The 23,483-nt window shown below is 34.3% G+C and overlaps 1 protein-coding gene across 2 annotated transcripts in view; it reads right to left on the bottom strand.

Moving 5' to 3' along the window:
- Positions 1 to 284: 284 nt before the first annotated feature.
- TMEM106B (transmembrane protein 106B) overlaps positions 285 to 23,483 on the bottom strand; it is a 29,681-nt gene continuing 6,482 nt past the window's right edge. For both annotated transcript variants that reach the window (XM_072783984.1, XM_072783985.1), the window contains exons 2-8: positions 23,000 to 23,221; positions 19,526 to 19,589; positions 13,862 to 14,021; positions 8,507 to 8,647; positions 8,172 to 8,221; positions 7,022 to 7,075; positions 285 to 6,153 (exon numbers count right to left, since the gene is read on the bottom strand). In XM_072783984.1, the coding sequence (XP_072640085.1) occupies positions 6,015 to 6,153; positions 7,022 to 7,075; positions 8,172 to 8,221; positions 8,507 to 8,647; positions 13,862 to 14,021; positions 19,526 to 19,589; positions 23,000 to 23,221 (830 nt within the window). In that variant the 3' untranslated portion in view covers positions 285 to 6,014. The remainder of the gene's footprint in view (positions 6,154 to 7,021; positions 7,076 to 8,171; positions 8,222 to 8,506; positions 8,648 to 13,861; positions 14,022 to 19,525; positions 19,590 to 22,999; positions 23,222 to 23,483) is intronic.

The raw sequence follows: 23,483 nt of genomic DNA on the forward strand, positions 1-23,483 counted from the left end.
TCAATACCAGTAGCAAGGAAATGGGCTTTCTTCAGTAAACAAGTTAGGGAGTAATAGCAACAGAGATTTCAAATATGAGACAGATTCCAGAGATATTACAGACATAAAACAGAATTTGACAACAGAATGGAAGCCAAATGGATGAAGAAAAATAAATCAAGGATGATGCAAAAGTGGAATTCAGGAAAGAACTGAAAGGACTTGAGAGCTCTGAGCTAAACGACTTTCAATATCTACATTGATTTGTTTTTGTCAAGGGAATTTCAAAAGTAAGACCAAGATACTTGCCTGATACAAATTTTATTTTTCATGCTAAAATGTTTACAAATTTTATTTTGTCAAACACAATTACAAGAGCAACAGTTACAAGTAATTAAAAAAATAGCATTTGGGAGCACTTCTATTCCTTTTACTAATATAAGCATGTTTTGTTACATGAACAGCAACAATAATTACAATTATAGAACTGCTCAACTTGGAAATTCAGCGTGTTATGGTGTTATGATGGAGGCTAACACATAATATTAGCAAAGAGTAAGTGCCCAAACATAGTCTTTCATTCTATATTATGCTTTATTCCACAAGTAGAATCATGGATTAGAATCTATCCAGTAATGCCATCATTCAAGTATCTGACCGATCAGGTCAAGTCAGCAAGCATTTTAAATTATTTTCCAAAAATCTTACTTAATATAGTTCTATAAGGAAATATAAGACAGAACACAAGGCATAGCTTGCTGGTATTTTATGCCTAAAACAAACCATTACATAACAAAATTATGCATATTTTGCAACTTGGCATTTGTTCCATCTTACACAATAATTAAAAGATGAATATACTTACAACACTTTAGAATCACCCAACCACAGCTGATACATTATCTCCCAGACTTCTAGTTTCTAAAATTCTGGGGGAAGTGGGACAGTTTGAACAATAATAGTCTACATGGTAGTAATATTACCTCTTGGCCATTGGCCCAATACTAACCCTTTTTGTTTTTTAGTATACAAAATATGCTGAAAACATTTCTCTTAAACACATTTCAATTAATGTAATTAAACAGAAGGCAACAATTTCCTTCTAGAAGAGCTATTTAGCTATGAAAAACTTGCCATATATTTGTTAAATTAATTTATGGAATAGTTTTAGGGTCAATACAGATATTTAATTTAGACTCTGTGCTAAACTTGTGTAAAAAGAACTATAAACATAATTATACTAGTTTTTTTAATGGAAATTATCATTTTTAATTTATCCCTATAGTAATTTTATAAATATATCACTTGCTTTTATCCAAAGTAAGGATAAATTTCAAAAATCCACTGTGAAATTTACATTCTCACTAAGCACAAAAATACACAAATGTTGGTTCTAATCAGAAATTTCAGCTAAGTGAAAATTTTTACTTTGAAATAAGATCTGGGATATAGAATAAAATTTTTGATTTAAGCACATCACAAATATATTGTTTTCATGTAAAAATAATTTTTTTTAAAGAAATAATGTTCAAGTCTTTTAACCCCATCTTCTCAAACACATATATTTTCCTTAAAATAAACGTTTCAGATAAACATCTCATTTAAAATCTGATTTTATGAAAAAGAGAAATAAAATTTAATTATTCTTAGATGTATTTGAGTCATGTAGTTGCTGCTTCCAGATACTATGACCTAAAAATCATGACACAATGGTAAATAACCTTTGGTTTGCAACCTAATAACTTGAAATTCAATTCACACTGCTCACCAAAGAAGTCTGATGTATATTTGTAAATTTAAAATTTTCTTTAAAAAAAAAATCCTGTATAACAGATAAGTATGAATTTAAAAATTTTAAAATTCATTGAGAAACGATTTTTATCATACCAAAGATCTACAAAATAATAAAGTATACTAATAGTATTTTTGAAAATACTAGCAAAACCCTCAAAATCTTATATATTAAGTGCAATAATCAATACATTTTTACAAATAAAACATTCTCAAAGGCTGGAAAGAAGATATGCTAATTTTAAGAGCAATGATGTTTTTGAGTCAATCAGACACGTTTTGAATTTCAAATCTGCCACTTCCAACCTTATGTATATTTCTTAACTTCTCTAGAACTCAATCTCCTCAGATATAAAATGAGGCATTGTCAGTATCAACCTTAGAGGGCTCTTCTGAGTAATAATCAGATAATGCACATAAGAGATTACTACAGTATATGACACAGTAAATAACTAATAAATGTTGTTATATTGAGCAGTGACTTACTTTGGGGGTCAAGCACCTAACAAACTATTTTCCAAAATGAAATATAATCATTATATAAAGAATTAAGGAAGTTTTAAAAAATTGAGGATATAACCTACATCAAAACATTCAGAATTATATTGCAGTAATGATAGTTTTTGTGTTTTGGCAATCATTTTCCTTCTAACACTGCACTGTATCACTTCCAAACTATAATTCAGAAGATCTAAATTGAATTTTGTTTTGTCATGAACTCTTAAGAGAAAGTAATTACCTCACTGGCTTAAAAAAGAAAAAAAAAAAGCATGAAAAACTGCTCATAAATAAAACCAATCATTTACATGTCATATACTATATTAAAGACGGTTATTTAGCAATTTCAAGCAATTTATTCGGTATTTAATATTTTCACACTGTTCTTATTTCTAATCTCAAATACATTAATCTCTATTATTTATAAATAGCCTACTCTGACAACGTATCAGTCATATATTTATTGGAATGATCAAGGAGTATAAATTCTAACAGAAAAAAATCAGCTATAGTTTATGCTATACCAAAATATTGTACAAGTGCTCATTTTTCATTTAGAATTATTTCAGGTACGGTACTAACTTTAAAAGTACCCAAATCTTAGTCCATCAATATTATTTTGATTGTCACTATTAACTAAGTAAATGTTTTCTCTGAGTTTTTTCATACTAACCTGAGTCAACAGGGCTTCCTAATGGACTCTATTTTAAATGACAGAGCACCCACAAAGGAAACAGAAAAACTAGATCTGGGCCCAATATAACTATTTACTAAGTAAGTAATCTTCTTCAAGTCCCATAACTTCCCTATGCATCTATCTCCTTCCTCTTCTAAAAGATGAGGATCCTGCCATCCTTTGACTCACAGGACCAGGGAAATTATATAAGAAAATTATGTAAGAAAAACATTATGAAAGAGCTCTAGAAGACCATAGTATCAGATATAATATCAATACACAGAGACTTGTTATAATATTGCATTTGGTTAGAACGACCAGTCTATTAAAAGTGTAATTCAAGAAAAAAATTATTCTTGAGTATCAGGAAAAAAATTTAACATCTTTACCATATCCTTTGAATAAGATCCAAGAGCAGTTAAAAAAAAAAATCAAAAACACATAACAATATCTACCCTACCATTATGCAAGAAAAAAATTCACTGAACAATGCTCATTCATTCTTCCCTATTTTTTTTTTAATGGCTATAATTTTGTTTCACCTGAATGTGTTTTTGTAATTTTATTAACTTACAGCCTACTCTGTTCCAGGCTTATTCTGGCAAGTTACTTAAACCTCTCTGAAAGCAGTAACAGGTGATCCTCTTTTCCTCTACTGTTGATTTGCACTTATTTTAAATTCTAGGTTTTTCTACCTTATACTTCATGGAATGTAGGTATAATAAAGAATTTTTAATTAAAAAAACGAAGACAAAAAAATGAAGACAAAATATTTAAAACTAAGTCACTAAAAGTAAATGTTCCCTCATTTTTCTATCTCTTCAGCAGACACTATGCATGCACTCTAAAAGGATATCAGAACCACAAATCAATAGAAAATTCCATTTAATTTACACTACATACCTTTCCAAGGTTAAAAGATACAGAGCAGAAAAATAAATCAGGATTGATTTTTGAAGGAGGCATATCTGAAGGATGATTTTGAAAAAAATGGTGATTTTGAAGTACACAGGACTCAAGGACAAGAAAACAGAATATGATTAAAAAGTTTTTCAAACATTTTATGATTTTCCACAGTGTCACTGAAATACTATTATCTCTAGGTAGACAGGTGACCAGTCAGGTATATAGAAAGACTTGGAAGCCCTAACAGATGGTTAATTAAAGGTTACAGAATTAGAAATTTTGAGGCAAAAGAGGATCTAAATAATACTCATGTAAAGATGTCAAAAGACAGGGAAAATGAAATGCAAGGGATTTGAAAAATACAAATAGAATCAATATATTAGAGGCGTGTAGTTTCAAGGAGAATGGGAGTAGTCAAAAAACACAGCAGAAGAAAAACATATTAAGACTGGATTTGACAGTGAGTCTGTAACAAATATGATGGGGTGACTTTTAACAGTGAAGATGGATGAGTTCGCAATGGATTAAGGTAAGACAAGCAGTTAAAAAAAAAAAAAAAGTTTGCGCATTCCACCCATTTAAAATGTTCACTCAGGAAAAGGTGGAGAAAATATGAAAGCTAAGGAGAGACCTGAGTGTTTCAAGGCAGAAAGGAGGCTTCATTCACTCTAAATAGTTAGACAAAGCTTGTTTGTTATAGCTGGAGTCTGACTGATACTAGGTATGTTTCAGATATAAGTTAGGCACTTTTTTGGGGGGGAGGGGGAGACCTGACTTCTGTCACTAGGAACCAGAAAGAAATTCATCTCAAGCCACGTATTTTATTTTATTTTATTTTTTTGGTATCACAGTCGGCCCCTACCCTCAGTGGTACGTATTTACAAGGTAATCAGAACCTGATAAGTGAAAAGGCAAGAAGCCCGAATGGAAAATGGTATTGAAGATATAAAACAACGATGTGAAAAAGTAATTTATACTTGAAAACAATTTTAAATAAAATCCAAATAAAAATTTGAAAATTTTAAAATGTAACCACTAGAGGCATGATATCCATGTGAAGTGCAAAGTGATTAATTTTTTAAAAGGATAATACAGCTCTTAATTTTGATATAGCCACCATCGCTTAATGACAAAATTTCTTGGATAATTTCTACCAAAGACATAATTTCCTCCTTAAAACAGGTATAAAATGGATGACATGGGTGACTTACATACCTAATAGTTGTGAAAAGTATCTCTACAACTTCTTAGTATGCAAAGCAATATTTAAAAAAAAGTGGAGAATCAAAATACTTTATTTCAAAACTATTTTATGCCTGATCCCATATGTAATTGGAACCATATTCACATTCTGTAAGTTTCTGAATTTCATTCTCCTGTTTATTTTTATGAGCGACTTACTTTGTTGAAACTGTACTTTGATATTTATTAAAGCTGTATAAAAGCCATGCAAAGTTTATTTACAATATTGTACATTAACTATGTTTGAAGACTACACAAAAATTTCACAAAACTTACTTACATGGAAAGACATGTGAAACGGGGCTTTAAAAAATTTTTAGGTACAGAACTTTGCAAAGATTATTTTGGTTTCTAGTGTTATGCAAGTACTAGCTTGAAATAAGACTGTCAAAATGTGCAAATGAGTAGATTTTCAACAAATGAAAAACTACAAATGTTTAGCTAAAAGCTAAAATATCCTGAAATACTACTATGTAGCAATGGGAATTTGTAAAACAGAAAAAAAGTTATTTTTTAAAAGTCTTTCATGAATAACAGGTTCTCGGTAATATTCTATAAAAACATCCAGAAATAAAGTTTCTCCAATTATGTTCATCATCAAAATTATGTTTCCAGTAGTCACTGAAGCTGTGAATTATAGATAATTATTTGTTGTCCTACCTGGGAAGTCTCAATGTCCCCATTAGGGGAGGAGGGGGAAGAAAATCAGCAAATTTAGATTCAAGTAAAAGATCCTGGTACAGATATGAACACAGAGTATAATGTACAAGTCCACACAATTTTAACTGTACCCCTAAAATGGAAGTGTAAACTTTAGGTTTGTTCAATTGAAGATCTTCTATCAGGAAGTAAGTACCTCATCCTTCCGAGTTCAGAAAAATATCAATAGGGATTTCTTCTCCAGTGGCATCTCTTTCGGTTTTTACTGTTGTGGCTGAAGTACATTTAGATACTCAGATTGCCCCAACTGATAAGTTGTGTTCCTTCCACAGTCAACATACTGGTACCTCTCCTGGGATATCTGTTCAGAGTGTCCGAAGTATGTTGTTGTCACAGTAACTCTAAAAAAGAAAACAACGAAAAAAAAAAAATATATATATATAAAACGTTTCCTAAACTGAGAATACTTCTATATATCAAAATTTTCTTCAGAGACTGATTAATGATAATTTTGTGGATGTGGACCTCTTGGGGACTATTTCCCTAATAGAAAACATAAATGCTGGTTTAGCAAGCCTTGCTCAAATAATTATACAAAGCAAAATATGTTTCCAGAACACTTATCATGAAATAAAAATACATTCATTTCACTCTTCAAAATAATTATAGAAGTGGCTGGGTGGCTCAGTTAAGCATCCAACTTTTGGTTTTGGCTCAGGTTATGATCTCATGGTCATGGGATTGAGCACTCCATCGGGCTATGTGCTCAGCAGAGTCTGCTTCAGATTATTTCTCCCTCCTCTATTTCTCAAATAAATAAATAAAATCTTAAAAAAAATCATATAGTTCTCTTATCACAGGAAAAGGATTATTTAGATGTCAGCTAATGACCCAAACACCAAACCTATAACCTACAATTTTTTAATGGCTTTGAATAATACCCATCTTTCAAACCAGTAACAGTATTTCTCATTACTTTTAAGGATTATTTACTACAGGCAGTCCTCCTCTCTGTCCCAACCCCCTCCTCATTTTCCAGCATTCTTGCAAGGTCCAGATTCACTGCTTAGTGGCCATGTCATCCTTCATTGCTTCCTTGAGCTCCTCTTTTCATCATTTGTAAAGTGGAATATTTACTCACCTCATAGAACTTTTATAGGGTTCAAAATTCAATTGAACTGATATTTGTAAAGGCGTTGCATATGCTATAAGCCAATGTTATACATCTTAATTTAACAAAGAAATACCTCAAAAAAAATTCATACTTACTGCATCATGAGTACTATGTTATGCACTTTGATGGACATCAGTGTACAGAAATCACTGTTAAAAAGAAAAAATGTGAATAAATGCAAGCTATATTATAAATTTAAAATTATTTAATTATGATTCCTCCTGTGTTACAACTAATAGAGATACTATAAAGAAGATATAAGTGGAGTGCCTGGGTGGCTCAGTTGATTAAGCATCTGACTTGATTTCAGCTCAGGTCATTAACTCAGGGTCCTGGGATCCAGCCCACCATCGGGCTCCCTGCCAGAAGGGAGTCTGCTTCTCCTTCTCCCCCATCTTCCCCCTCCCCACCTTGAGTGCTCTCTCTCTTTCTAAAATAAACAAATAAATCTTAAAAAAAAAAAAAAAGATAAAAGCATTTATTGACTCAAAACTTTCTATAGCTCAAATAATGGTTAAGTATCTTCATGACTTTTTATTCTAAAAACAGACATGCTTTCCTACTATAGAACTTGTAGAGCTATTTAACCCAGGCTACAAATTATTGCTACTTTTTACTCACTTTTTGAAATTTTAGTAAACAGTCTACTACTTAGAAATTCTATGTAAGCCTGGTATAAAGGTGATAAAAATGTATCTTTTTTCTTTTTTTTTTAAGATTTTATTTACTTATGAGAGACACAGAGAGAGGCAGACTCAGGAGAAGCAGGCTCTATGCAAGGAGCCCGATATGGGACTGGATTCCGGGACTCCGGGATCACGCCCTGAGCTGAAGGCAGATGCTTAACCGCTGAGCCACCAGGCGTCCCTTATCCCTTTTTTTTACTCAGTAAGAGTCAATAAGAGTCAATAATCAGTTAGATTCAACTGAAAAGCCTGAGAATTTCAAACCAATAATAGAGTATTATAAATTACTAGTATTTTTTTTTAGTTCTCTTACACTAAAAAGTCAACAAATACTAAAATATGTAAGAATATCTTAATTCTGAAAAATAAATAAGTAAAAAACAAATATTAAGTATATAGGTACATAATGTACATAAATATTATGTATGTTGACAAGGGCAAAGAGAACAGAAACAATCAGAGGCCAACAGGATTATTCCAAATGTGGTTTCCATGTCCATATACTTTATTCTTCATACTTTATAATTTAATGAGAAAATGATTAAAAATCAAAACTTACTACATATAACTCATTTCCTCTGCTATGATAGTAGGTACTGTATAATCAATCTGAAAAGCAAAAAATGAAAATAAGCCAACTGGAAAGAGGATCAAAGAGTCAAGTATTGCAGACACATTTCATACATAATCTCAAGGTTTAGAAATTTCTCCTTTTGCAAAGTTGATTCTAAGACTTTCTCTTATACATGGACGGGACACATGTCAAGGTCAGTTTTTTGTTTTTTTGTTTTTTTTTTAAGGAAATCTCCCCACCTCCCCTTGACTCAAGTTAATATGATAGACAAAGTCAAGATTCATTTAACTCCTCCAAAGTATTTCATGATGGAAGCTTACTTGTTTCATATCCAGTGGGCCAATATTGGTTATGTTGTTTAAGCGTGCCTTTCCAATAACTGTTTTTGAAAATTGAACTTGTGCAGTGATGTTTTCAACTTCAACAGAATAGTAGTTATTGTTTGTTATATTTAGTGTGTTCTGCAAAAGAAAGATAAAAAATGTATAAACATAACAAATATGTACTCAGAATTAATTTTAGGGGCACTGGGGTGGCTCAGTGGTTGAGTGTCTGCCTTTGGCTCAGGTTATGATCCTGGGGTCCTGGGATGGAGGATGGAGTCCGGCATCAGGCTCCCCACAGAGATCCTGCTTCTCCCTCTGCTAGGTCTTGGCCTCTCTCTCTGTCTCCCATGAATAAATTAAAAATAAATAAATTTTTTAAATGACCTCAAAAAAATAAAGACTTCAGCTGTGGCCATGCTTCAGTTATTAGGAGGAAGAAAAGTATTGCCAAAAATATCAAAGGACATTAAAGGAACTGCTTATTTGGTTTTATGGTGAGTACTATGTATATAATATGCTGATAATAAACACAATAAAAAGTCCAAAAAGTGTATTGTACAGGAATATAGAAAAATGAATGTTAGAAAATCTATTTGTAGTCTTAGCAAAAATTCTATTAAAAATTTAAGTTTCACCTAAGTTTTTGATAAATGTTAATATATAAATATCTTCACAGTCAATATTAATAAGCTACTTCCTAGTCTACTAAACACAAAGATGACCATTTAAAATGTTAAATAATACTTTAAATAAATTTTGTTTAAAAGAAATTGGATTTTAACTTCTGAGTAGAGATTCTAACTGGGTCACTTTGAGGAAGAAATGTGATACATTCAAAGTCTGTTGCAAAAAAATGGAGCTATATATTTCTATACTTAATAGCTGGGGCAACTTCTGCAATTCTAATTCATAATGATTATCTTAAATTATTTTAGAAAATGACCAATGAAAAAATGTTAAATCAAGAGACAAAAAATAACAAATAAAACATCCAGAATAGTCATCACGAAGATATCAACAGAAACTAAATGATAAATATTTGTAAGGCAGATTGTAATGGTTATCATCTACACAAAAGGTCCTTATAAACCAAAAAAGAGGGCAGCCCGGGTGGCTCAGCGGTTCAGCGCTGCCTTCAGCCCAGGGCCTGATCCTGGAGACCCGGGATCGAGTCCTACGTCGGGTTCCCTGCATGGAGCCTGCTTCTCCCTCTGCCCTGCATGGAGCCTGCTTCTCCCTCTGCCTGTCTCTCTCTCAGTGGCTCTCATGAATAAATAAATAAAATCTTAAAAAAAAAATCAAAACAAAACAAAACAAAAAAACAAAGCCTTAAGAGGAAAAAAAAAAGCAAAGCATGAGTAAACAAATCAAAAGAGTACAAATATAAATGGCCAAGAAACACTTAAAAATTCTCAAATTCATTTATGGTTGAGAAAAAGTTGAATTTAGTACAGAATATTGCTTTAGATACATTACACTAGTAAAACTTGTAGAAAGCAACAAATTCTATTCCTGACAGGGATATGAGCAAAAGGGTCTATTTTTACATTCCTGGAAAACATGTGAAGTCTTGCAACCATTCAAATAAGGAAACTAGCAATATCCACTAAAATAAAAATAATGTATATCCTGTGACCTATCAATCCTACTTTTGAGCATTTATTCTAAAGAAATAAAAATATTAGGATGTTAATGACAGTAACATCCTAAACAAACAAACAAAAAAACTGAAAACAAAGTGAATGCCCATTCACAAAAATGGCCGAATAGCATTAAATCATTACATGGAATATTATGTGGCCCACTGGAAAGAAGAGATTAACTCTAAACCAGAAAATTAGGAGAGATTTCTACAAAGTATTAACAGGTGAGAAAACCAACATGTATAAAATATGTACAAAATATTATTCTTTGAAAATAAGTATTAAACTAAAAAAAAGCTAAATGTGAGCTTATAAATTAATATGAATATGGAAAAAGGTAGAACAATGCCATATGGAGTAAATGGAAAGAAACAACAGTCTCAGTAAACAAGGATTAAAAAAAAGAACATGGTAGGGGCACCTAAGTGGTTCAGTCAATTAAGTGTCTGCCTTGGGCTCAGCTCATGATCCTGGAGTTCTGAGATGGAGCCCCACTAGCTTGCTTTTGGGCTCCCTGCTCAGCAGAGAGTCTGCTCTTCTCATTCTCTCTACCCCTCCCTCTCCCACCACCGTTGGTTTGCTAGCTTTCTCTCTCAATAAAGTCTTAAAAAAAAAAAAAAAAAAAGAATATGCTAGCAGTGATTTTGTGACCCCATTTTTGCACTAATTTATAGTTATAAATATAGAGAATTTTTAAATCCCATAATAGTAGAAATAACCTTTATCTAAATATATAGTTTCATTTACTTGGCTCTTATTACCCATGTCAATTTAATTTCTAAACGCTACAGGAAAGGGTTGTTAATCTGAAGTCAATAGACTTTCTGATACACGCCAAAGGGGATTCAGAAGAATCTTGGAATCCTTTGCACATGCAAAATAATGCTGGTATGTTTCTTTCTCTGAAGTGTCCATAGCTTTCAGTAGAATAGTGAAGGGATCAATGATGCAAAACAGGTTGAGAATAAAACTACAAGAATTAGAAAAAGATGTATTGAAGATTTTTTTTTAAAGATTTTATTTATTCATGAGACATACAGAGAGAGAGAGGCAGAGACATAGGCAGAGGGAGAAACAGGCTCCATGCAAGGAGCCCGATGTGGGACTTGATCCCAGGACCCCGGGATCACGCCCTGAGCTGAAGGCAGATGCTCAACCACTGAGACACCCAGGCGTCCCTAAAGTAGTTCCTCTAATGTACCGAAGATTAAAAAGATAACAAAAAACAACAGCCAAAAAAAAAAAAAAAAAAAAACCCAAGACAGAAAGTTTAGCATTATCAGACATTTTGTTGCTGAGAGCAGTGAGAATCCACTTAATCTGTAAGTCAAGAGATCACAGTCGTAAACTTTTAAGTAGGGCAGCCTGGGTGGCTCAGCGGTTTACCACAGCCTTCAGCCCAGGGTGTGATCCTGGAGACCCCGGATCGAGTCCCACATCGGGCTCCCTGCATGGAACCTGCTTCTCCCTCTGCCTGTGTCTCTGCCTCTTTCTCTCTCTCTCTTTCTCATGAATAAATAAAATCTTAAAATAAACTTTTAGGTAATGATGACTTATTATCAAAGGTCTTAAATGATCTGTGATCTTTAGTTAGCAAATTTACACTTAGCAATCTATCCTATAGAAGTAACCTGAAATGGTAACAAAGTTTAAGTACAAAGATGTTTTCTGAATATTTATAATAGCAAAATTAAACATCTACTAAGAAATGGTTGAGTAAATTGTAATACATCCATATAAAAGACTACATGAAAGCACTTAATATGGGAAAATTTAGTGAGATTTCACTTAAGGTAAACTGTGCATGTGTATACACTTATACACGTGTGTATCCCTTATATACATTATGAAAATACCTGACTACATTTCTAAATGCATATAAGTATGCAAATATATACATGCATTATTAGCAAATATATGTATATATTTATAGTTAGATCTAGGTAGAAATAAAAATATACATCACAGTATTTTTCAAATGTATTACAATGATTAATATGTTCATAAGCAGAAAGACAAAAGTTATTAAAGCAGAGTAAGCAGTACTAATGTATATTCATTTTAAGAAACAAACGCAGTACTATATAATCCACTTTTCAAAATACTGATAGAGAACCTATGGAAAACTCAACCTCATCTGATGGTAATCCAGTCAAGCTTAATGTTTATCTTATATAATAATATTATTTCTTATTTAATGTTCATACGTTCTAAGTGTTAGCATCCCAAAAAGTGGGAATTCCTGAATATTTACTGAAAATAAAGTATATTTACATCTAAATATATTTATATTTAGAATGGAACATCATAGGACTTTTTAATCTTTTATTATGAATTTATAATATTTGATACTAAAACAAGTTTCAGAGGTTGGCCAAAAGAAAAATCTGGCCACTGCCTTAAACGCTGTACAAAAAGAAAAATACAATTCTCATTCCAGATGACTGTTAAAGTGAGAAAATATGGGACGCGAGAAAATATGGGACGCCTGGGTGGCTCAGCTGTTGCCTTTGGCTCAGGTCGTGATCCTGGAGTCCGGGGACCAAGTCCCACACTGGAATCCCTGAATGGAGCCTGCTTTTCCCTCTGCCTATGTCTGCCTCCCTCTCTCTGTGTCTCTCATGAATAAATCAATAAAATCTTAAAAAATAAATAGAGTGAGAAAATAGTCAACAATTATTCACCAGTCATATGAAATGATTTATAATTAGCATTATGTTGTTTTATGCACATTTTTTTCCATAGATGCAGTTGTTTTTTTAAGCCAGGAGATTAACAACTTTTGGTGGTAAGTAATGAGGATAAATGGACCCAGGAGAGTTCTTTTTCTCCTGTAATTAATGAGCAATTCCATTTTAACATACCATTCCCCTATACTCCTGTCCCTCCAAACCTCTCTCCTCACAACTACAACCAGAGGTATCTCTATTTCTACCTCAAGGATATGAACCACCCCTGCAAGGAAAACCAACTAGAGTCCAATATTGCTCTTCCCAACAAACCACTGCCACACAGATGCACCCTTGTGGCATGACCAATACACATTTTCCTTTTTAATTATTTAGTGGTTTCCAAACCATGCTTCTTTTCAAACAAATGTTAACAGTTAAATAGGCAGACCTTCTCTGAGGTTTTGTTTGTTGCTTTCAGGAGTAGGGAGGCTGTAGAGTACTGAAACACCACTGTCCAGGAAAATACTGTGGATATTTTCCCACTCACTAATTTATAAGAGAAATCAAACAGTCATCTATACTTTATCTTTCAAGACCATAAAGGAATAGTCTGGTAAAATGACAAAAAAAAAAACAAAAAAAACCCAAAAAACAAAAAACAAAAACTGTACTCCACCAAATACAAGGAAAAGAAAATGGTATATTTATAACATTTATAGAATCAATTATTTTAACACTTTGCTAGAAGCTAGTTGAAGTCAAATGTTGAAAAGTGAACAAACTGTTAATATTTTTTTGCCCAAGATTGTTCATTTTACCATCTTAAAGGCAACTTCAAATGCTTAAATGATTCTTGTATACACAATTGCCAGTACTATTTGCCATTTTCAGCAGAACCAGAAATGATAAAGATCAATAGCAGACACACAGAAGCAAACTGACCAGTGCCACATTTAATATTCTCTAAAGGGACAAAGGCATACTTAATATCATAAAGGAATATAGTAAAATATTTAACGTAAATTTGTACTTACCGTGATATTTAAATATACTGTACGCTTTTGAACATCATAACTGACGTATGCTGATTTTACGCCAATGTATTTCACGTCAATAGAGCGAGGGAAAAGGAAAAATACAGCCAATCCAGAAAGGAGCAGACAAACAAACACAGAAGCCATCACATACAGCTTTCTGAAAAGAAAAATGAAGTACTGAAATACATGTGCATCAAAAAGTACATAATAAAAACATTTAGAGAAGATATTTTCAACTTGAATTTTCCCTATTATACTTGCAGTAGATGTACAATTTTACCAACTTTTTGTATTATAAAAATATTTAGTAGGATTGGGTTTGGTCTATTAAGTGTTAAAATGTCCTCCTTAAAAGACATATGTACCATTTTGGAGACTGGGATTTCAGGGCTATCGTAGGTAGAATATTTACTACAGTAATTCCTAAACCAGGCTATACACTATAATTAATTAAGCTGAGGAACTTCATAAAAAAATAGACTTCAAGACTCCCTTCTCTCCCTTCTGAATTCACTAAAGCAGAATTTTCACATGTGGGTTTTGCCATTATATAATTCCCTAAAGTGACGGCTCATCAGAACCTGTGAAATCCTTAAAAACATAATGACATAACCACATGCCTCATCAATCTCACCAAGTCGCACTAACACTTTGAATCTCTCATTCCAAAGTATTTATGTACTCCAGTTTTAAAAATACTGTTGACATTAATCAACTCTGCTTTGATGATGTTGTTAAACTGTTTTTTTGAAAATCAGGAAAGGAGTAATATTATGCAGATATAAGACAAGAAAAAAATAAACTTTCTATGCCTTTACTATTTTTCAAATTCCCCTTGAAATCTAGCTCTTCTTTTTCTCGCTCTTTATTTCCAATCTCCAGGGATCCGCCTCCATCCTCAAGTTTACCCTCCAAACTAGGGTTTCAAAATACAATTTTCCTGATTTCTCCAACAAATAACTCCACAGCAGCACCTTTGTTTCTTTCTATGTCTTGCATGTCACTTTATGTCATTTATTGGTCTGTTTCTATAAGTGAACTCTCCTCATTATGGGCCACATCTTTCATCTTCTTTCCATGCTTGGTAATTTTTAATTGGATGCCGACTCATGTATTTTACCATGTTGAGTGTTGGATATTTTAGTATTCCTGCATATATTCTTGAGTTTTGTATGGGGTAGAGTTGAGTTTCTTGAAAACAATTTGAACCTTTTAAGGTCTGCTCTTGGGTTTTGTTAAGCATGAGCATTACAGCTTTTAATCTACTGTTTTTTCTGTTACTGTGGAAATAATCCTGAGTACTCTACACAATTCCCTATGAATTATGAAATTTTCCATAGTGATTGGTGGAAACTATCCCTAGCCCTATGTGGGCTCTGAGGATTGTTCCCTCTGTCCTGTTTTGCATGGTTCTTCCTTCAGTCTCAAATACTTTCCTTATACACATACACTGACCAGTACTCAGCTAAACACTCAAGGAATACCCAGTGTGGCTCTCTACTGCCTAGTAGTACTATGTCCTATTAAGTCTGGTCTTGGCCTCCTAGATTCCCATTACCATTTATCTCCTCAGTTTAGGGGCACTGCTAAACTCTGTCTGGGCTCTTTCCATTGTGCTGTGGTCTGGTATTTTTCCCTAGACACTAATGTGATACGATTGTAGGACTTACCTTATTTGTTTTTCCTTTCTCAAATACCACTGTCCTGTACTGACTGATGCCTATTGTCCAAAAATATGGTTTCATTTATCTGTCTGGTTTTTTAGTTGTTTTATACAGAAAAATAAATCTAGTGCCTATGAGGATTCCATCTTGGTCAGAAGTAAAAAATCAAATTTATTTGATTTTGTATTTGTAGCCCTTTGTTTTTATGCAAAGAATCTTATTCCCTAATGGCATTAGTACATAACTATCTGCTTTATGTATCAGTTTCAAAATGATACTAACATTACTTCTAATAATGTAGCTATTGAGTGCAGTTTAAACTTTTGTTTTTAGTTGTCTTTGTCATTTAGAACATGTCTTACTAGACATTGACAGTCAAAATGAAATACTGTCAAGTCACTTAAAAGTGATTCTCTCAGGGATGCCTAGGTGGCGTCTGCCTTTGGCTCAGGTCATGATCCCATGGTCCTGGGATCAAGTCCCTCATTGGGCTCCTTGCTCGTGGGGAGCCTGCTTCTCCCACTGCCTGATGCTCCCCATGCTTGTGCACAGTCTCTCTCTGACAAATAAATAAAATCTTTTAAAAAAAGTGATTCTTTGATCTGTGGTTATGCCACGAACTGGAATTCAGTTAGAATCATTTGTTTCAGTTTTTAGGAATTTTTCTTTTTCCTTCTGATTTCAACTTTTAAGTTCTCTTTTTAAAAAAATGTATTTCTAAAGTCCAAACAATATAAATACATATACATACAGAGATCTCACTTGCTTACCTGTTCCCCCTTCCTAGTTCCCTCCCAAACTCTCAGAGTAATTGTTTTAGAAGTCTTTGGTTTATCATTCCACTGTTTCTCTCTCCTTCTCTGTATGTATGTGTTTATTCAGATAAAAACGTACTTTGGATATCGACAGTAGTACAATATAGAGTTCTCCCTCATTTCATCATCGTATAGATGTAGCATAACTTATTCTACTAGAACCTCATCACTGGCCATTTACATTATTTCTAGTCTTTTGCTATTACAAACATTGGCACAGTGGATAACTTTCACAAAAGCCACTGACTATATCTGACAATTATCCTTAGAAAAAAAATTTCAAAGTAGAATTCCTGAGCCAAAGGGTCAATGTATATGTAATTTTCCTAGGTAATGCCAAATCCCCCTTTACTAACAAGGTATGTGTGTGCTCATTTCAGACAGTACTGCCGACAAAACACTGTCAAAATTTGGAGTTCTGGCTAATCTGGTAGATAAGAAGTGGTATTTCAATGTTGTTTTAATCTGTTTTTCTCTTATAAGACTGAACATCTTTTCCCATGCTTAAAAGACATCTGTATTTCTTTCTTGTGGACTAGTCATTCATAATATCTGTGATAATGTACAGACATCACTCCCAGCTTGCCATTTATATTCTGGCTTTAATTAAGGTTTTTGTTTTCATCTTATAAAAGTTAATCTATGCTCTGTAAGATGAATTCCATCTTTTCTTTCCTCACTGGATTTTGAATCAAATGCAGAAAAGGTTTTTCATCCTAAGATTTAGAGGAATTAAGCCTAATTTCTTGAATATTCATAACCATCTACTATAGACTTAAAAATCCCTGGTTCATTTTCCTTCCATAGATATTTATTTTCAAAGGTTTTATTTATTTGAGAGAGAGACCACAAGCTGGGGAGAGGGACAGAGGGAGAAGCAGACTCCTTGTTGACCAGGGAGCCCGATGCAGAACTCGATCCCAGGACCCTGAGGCATGATCTGAGCTGAAGGCAGACACTAAACTGACTGAGCCACCCAGGCACCCCTTTATGAATGTTTAAATATTCTGCTCTACTGGTTACTTGTTTGGAGCACTGCAGTCAAGAAGCATGCTAATCTGATTTTCTGTCCCTTATAAATTAATTGATCCTTTTGCCTGGTTTTATCGAGGTTTTTTTTCTTTCTTTTTTTAACCTTCAAAGTCCAGTCATTTCACTAGGATGGGTAGAATATTTTGAAGTTCATGTCTTGTTTTACTTTAGAGAAGTGTTCTTGAACTGAATGTTTAGTATTTGTTCAGTTTGATTCCTTTGATTTTTCTTCAGAGGCTTCAATAACATGTGTGTTCAATCTTCTTTGTGTTCTATACCGTTTTATCTTACTTTTCATTAACTGTGTTTTCATTTCCTCCTTTGTAACTTCTACTTCCTTTGCCATACTTTACAATTTGCACTTGTGTTCTACCAGTTTTCATTTCCTTGGTTTCATTTCTGAAATTAATTTTTTCTAATTCAAAGTACATAGGTTTTCCATGTCCTCATGTTGTTTAGTCATCTCATTTCTGAGCTTTTCTATTTCCAACTCCTGCAATTCTTTCATAGCTTCCATAGTTTTCTTAATTTCTTTTAGAATAATTTACAATATTAAGTTCCAGTTTTCATGTCTCCTGATATGCTTCTACTATGGGTCAGCATTTTGTTTCAGTTCATTTTTTTTTTTTTAAGATTTTATTTATTCACGAGAGAGGCAGAGACACAACACAGCAGAGGGAGAAGCAGGCTCCATGCAGGGAGCCTGATGTGGGACTCGATTCCGGGTCTCCAGGATCATGCCCTGGTCCGAAAGCAGACGCTCAAGCACTGAGCCGCCCAGGGATCCCCACTTTTTTTTAACTGTCTTTGTATGATGCTTCATTGCAATACTTTTTTGTTGCTCATGTTTAAAGGACATGTTTTTGTACCTTTAACAGAAACTTGCATTTTAGATGATAAGGATGGGCCAGGGTGGCCTTCCTAGCTTCACTGCTCAAAACTCCTATTGGAATACAAAGTTGTTCTTTTTTTTTTTTTTTTTTTTTAATTTTTATTTATGATAGTCACAGAGAAAGAGAGAGAGAGAGAGAGGCAGAGACACAGGCAGAGGGAGAAGCAGGCTCCATGCACCGGGAGCCCGATGTGGGATTCGATCCCGGGTCTCCAGGATCGCGGCCTGAGCCAAAGGCAGGTGCTAAACCGCTGTGCCACCCAGGGATCCCCTTTTTTTTAAGATGTATAAACACTTCTATAATTCTGAGATTCTCTCTTTAGTTTTTTTTTTTTTTTTTTAATTTTTATTTATTTATGACAGTCACACAGAGAGAGAGAGAGAGAGAGAGGGAGAAAGACAGGCAGAGACACAGGCAGAGACAGAAGCAGGCTCCATGCACCGGGAGCCCAACGTGGGATTCGACCCCAGATCTCCAGGATCACGCCCTGGGCCAAAGGCAGACGGCAAACCGCTGTGCCACCCAGGGATCCTCTCTCTTTAGTTTTTGAAACTTTTCTTTTTTCCCTATTCTTTCTTTGGACAAAATGGATTCAATCCCTAGCAGGCTTTTCCTTAGGATATGTCTGTCCTTTTGAAAGAGTTTTTGGTGTTTTCCCAAGGTCTTTGAGAGATCAAGGTGGTCTAGTACCTTCTGATCTTCTTAAGGCCCGTTAGTGTATCTCTGTAGCCTTTTCTACACTCTTTTCCAAGGTATATAACACCAAGAGTCCTCCCATTTTGACAGGTTATCCAGAAGCATTTGCTGGAAGTGCTCTGTGTGGGATCCTCTTCTTTTGGGAATTATGTATCAGAACATTTGCTTTGTATATCAGGGTTCTCAGGACCTTCAGCAATTCTTCGTTCCCTTCACAAATTCTACACAGCTGCTAACATGCTTTGACCCTTGCTCCATTTTTATTCTGGGATGAGTAGGAGAACCTTAACACCCATTTTTTGATGAAAATGTTTCTGTGTTTCCTACTGCTATTCTAGGTTTGTCTGTTTTAGTAAATAGATCTGAGAAGATTCAGACTAAGCTGCTTTGAAGACGTTACCCCAAATCAGAAATCCTTTTTTTAATGATATGAAGCATCTGATGGCATAATTTAACAACCTGATAGCATTTTTCATTTTAATACTGTTAATTAGAGTAATTATATGTAATTTGAAAAGCAAAAAATACTCAAAAATTTTGCTATTTTTTTTTATCACTTACGTCCTTCTTGGCCTTAATCTCTGATCACTATATGGAATCAATGCCACAAGCTGGTTTTCTTGCCCTAAAAGTAAAAGGTTTAGAAATTTATTAACATAACATACAGTGGCTTTCTACCAAAATCTGGGTCTCATCTTATCTCTCTGGTAAATTGCTCTCGAAATTTTCAAAACTTATCTAGTAGACACAGAGTTCCAAACAGATAACATATTTTTCATAGTTTGATGTCTAGCTATGACTACAAATAATACAAAGAATGAGAAAGAGTAATCTGTTTACTGAAAGTCCCAGCTTTTGGTAGATCTGAATTTACCAAGACTTCTTTCAACTATTTTCCACGTAGATTCTGATTTGGTTATCTGGATAAGAACAGAAGAAATATTGCTACCTTAATGTCCTAAAATTCTCTAGAGGTTACTAAACTATGCCCCTTGAAAACCAAATCTGACATATAACAAGTCTCATGCTTTAAGAGAGCATACAAAATGAGGCTTCCACAACTCATACAGGCCACACACTATCTACAGTAACTCAATTTAAAATCCATCTTTTATTTCTTAGGTTGGGCTATATCCATATACTTAAATGCATAAATAGATCTTTAATAAACAATTTTTCAATCTTATCAGAAATGTGGCTCTTTGTACTAACTCTTAAACCACTATAGTCAAATTATTTTAAGCTTCCTATAATGCTTCCATTATTCCTCCATGCCCCTTCTACCAATTCTCCCCTCATGTACACACACTACCTCCCCACACCCACATGTAAATATATGTTATAATATATATTTTTCTCTCTGTATGTACATGTATCCTGTCTTGTTTGGGGGTATTCATTTGGCTAAACTACAATCCTGCTTAAAAGAAATCTTTTTTTTTTTCTTTTTTAAATTTATTTATTCATAGAGACACAGCTAGAGAGAGAGGCAGAGACACAGGCAGAGGGAGAAGCAGGCACCATGCAGGCAGGGAGCCTGATGTGGGACTCGATACCGGGTCTCCAGGATCACTCCCCTGACTGCAGGCGGCGCCAAACCGCTGCGCCACCAGGGCTGCCCTAAAAGAAATCTTTTAGCTAATATGCTGATATCCATATGGATAAATGTGGATAGAGAAAAATATGCAACTCTGCTCACTGGCCTTGTTTAGATCAATAATCTCAAGCGGCCTTTAATGATGTCAACCATCATACAATACTCCCTAGTTCACACTCTCAACTTGCCTCTCCAAAATCACAATTCTGTAATTTCACCTCTTGCTTCAAGTTGCCAATAGCTCCTTCCATATCCTCACTCTTAGCCCATGATGTGGTAAACAAGAAAGAACTTTCACAAGCTACCACTACCACATCCACCCACCTATTTCTGTATCTATATACTACCTTTTCTCCTTTTACAAAGAGTAAACTGTAGGTGCTCCTCTGTAAGAGCAGTCACCTAAACTTGTGCACTACATCTAATAATTCTCCCATCTCCTGCATTAACCATTGTTTTTCCTCATCAGCAAACATATTATTCACTCCATCTTTAAAAAAAATTCCCTCTCCTGGCCTCATAGCTCCCTCCAGCTACCACCACTCTTCTTCTTTATATATATACTATTATACATACTATATATGCTATTATATATATACTATACTATATATATACTATATATATGTATATATATAGTAAAACTCAAAAAATTTTTTTACTATATAACTTCACTCCTCCTGTGCTCTCTTGATCCCACTCTGTATATGCTATACATGCTTATGCAACTTGCCAAGCTGTTCTTTTAAAGGTGTCCACTACTCTGTATCTATATCATCAAATCCAATGGTCGGTTCTCAGTCCTTATATTATCTGATCTGTTGGTAGCATCTAACAGTTCCTTACTCTCTCTCTCTCTTTTTTTTTTTTTTTTTTTTTAATTTTACTTATCTACTCATGAGAGACCCAGGCTGAGACACAGGCAGAGGGAGAAGCAGGCCCCACGCAGGGAGCCCTATGCGGGACTCAAACCCGGGTCCCCAGGATCACGCCCTTGGTCAAAGGCAGGTGCCAAACCGCTGATCCACTCCCCTCACTCCCTAGTCTCTTCTCCTTAGTACACTTCCTACATTTATTTCCAGGACACCAGACACACTAGAATTTCCTCCTTCTCCTTTGGCTGCTTTTTCATTGTCTTTGCTAAATCTTTATCATATCACTGACTTTGAAATGTCACAGAGCCCTATGGTTCAGCACTACAGTGTCTTTTTAATTTACACTGATTGCTTGGTACTCTCATCCAACTCAGCTTTAAGTACCACCTATATTCTGATGACTATAGCAGAGGCCTTGTACTTGAATTCCAGGCACTTATTGTAACTACCTACCTACTGAATATATCCACTTAGATGTCAAATATGCATCTCCAGAATTATATCTGTAAAATAGAGCTCCTGATCTCTCCCAGAACATACACATACACTCAAATCTTTTCTCCATTCTAATAAAGAGCTAGCTACTTCCATTCTTCCAGCTGTTCAGACAATAATACTTTCCGGAGTCATCCTTGATTTCCTATCCACTTCCAGGCTACCAAAAAGCCTATTGGCTATACCTCAAAAACTCATCCAGTTGCTAAAATAGTCCTTTTTTCTCTCCTCTGAGCCTGAGGCACTAATCCCTTCACTTAGAAAAATCCTTTCATTCTCCAACAGCTATTTACCCCTGCAAAGATAAAACCATCACATTCAAAAGGCCAACTCTCTCTATATATAAACTTCCCCAACCCAGGGCGTTATTAGAAACTGGTGTATATTCTATTGTCACGTTGTCCTTCCCTCATGGTTTCTCCAGGGCTCCCTATCAACTTCAACCAAGAACAAAACAAGATTAGCACAAGGTATTTTTATTATTTCCATTGTGGCCACTTTTACTAAAATTTGTCTAGCCTACAAACAGCACATGAAGATTATTCCCTTCTGGATTTCCCTATGATATACCACAAACTGATTTTTCCCCCATATTGCTCATCTTCATTTACCATCCCTCTTCGTGTAGTTCCTCTTAAGAATGACTAATTAGGGCATGACTGGCTTCTTACTATTCTTTAGTTCATGAATAAAAATATTAGGTCACCAAACTACTTAAAATTGTTCCTAAAGCCCAACATGTGATTATGACCCCCTACTGATGCCAAATAGTTCTAAAATGTTTCAGTCAAGTGATAGTACGTATCTGCTATTGCAGGTGGGAAAGAAAAAATACTAGCGGTAGACGGGTGGTTTTCATGACTTCTTTAGGAACCTTAACCTGTGTATTTTTTTTCTAAATGTTTATGTTTGTTTCTCTGTGTCCCTTTAACTGAAGGCAATACATGGTTTTGACTTTAATCCTAAAAGAGTTTTAAAACAAAGGACTGTGCTTAGATCTATGGATTTTATATTACTTGTGCGAAAGCCTGGAATTACTCTTTAAAGGAAAAACAACACAGCAACACATACCTCTAGGAATTCTTCCCGTTCCTTGACAAGTGGGGCAAGTGACACTATCTCTTCCTGTAAATTCCACATATGGAAACTGAGAGACATCTCCACCTCTCCCATCTTCATTATGGACTTCATTATTAACCAGTCCATTCCTCATACTTTCAGTTGATGTGACTCCATCATAAGCATCTTCTTTATTTGAATGCAAAGGCAACTGAGAAAAAGACTTTCCCATGTCTAAAAGAAGAAAAATCTTACAGTAAATTTTAGGGAAAAAAGTATACATCAATACTGTGGGATTTTTATACCAATCTAATTAATATAGAGCAAACTACAAGGGAATATTCAAATTACTTTTGATTAGAATTATATTTAATGAAAGTAATGTCTGAAACAAGGGAGCCAGGAGTCCAAAGTGTTCTTCCAACAAAAAATTATAAAATGATATATCAGACTTATGATGAGAAGTCTACACTTCCCTAAGGGTTCTCTGAAAAGA

Source organism: Canis lupus, chromosome 18 (genome assembly GCF_048164855.1).
Source record: "Canis lupus baileyi chromosome 18, mCanLup2.hap1, whole genome shotgun sequence".
NCBI classification, from domain to species: Eukaryota; Metazoa; Chordata; class Mammalia; order Carnivora; family Canidae; genus Canis; species Canis lupus.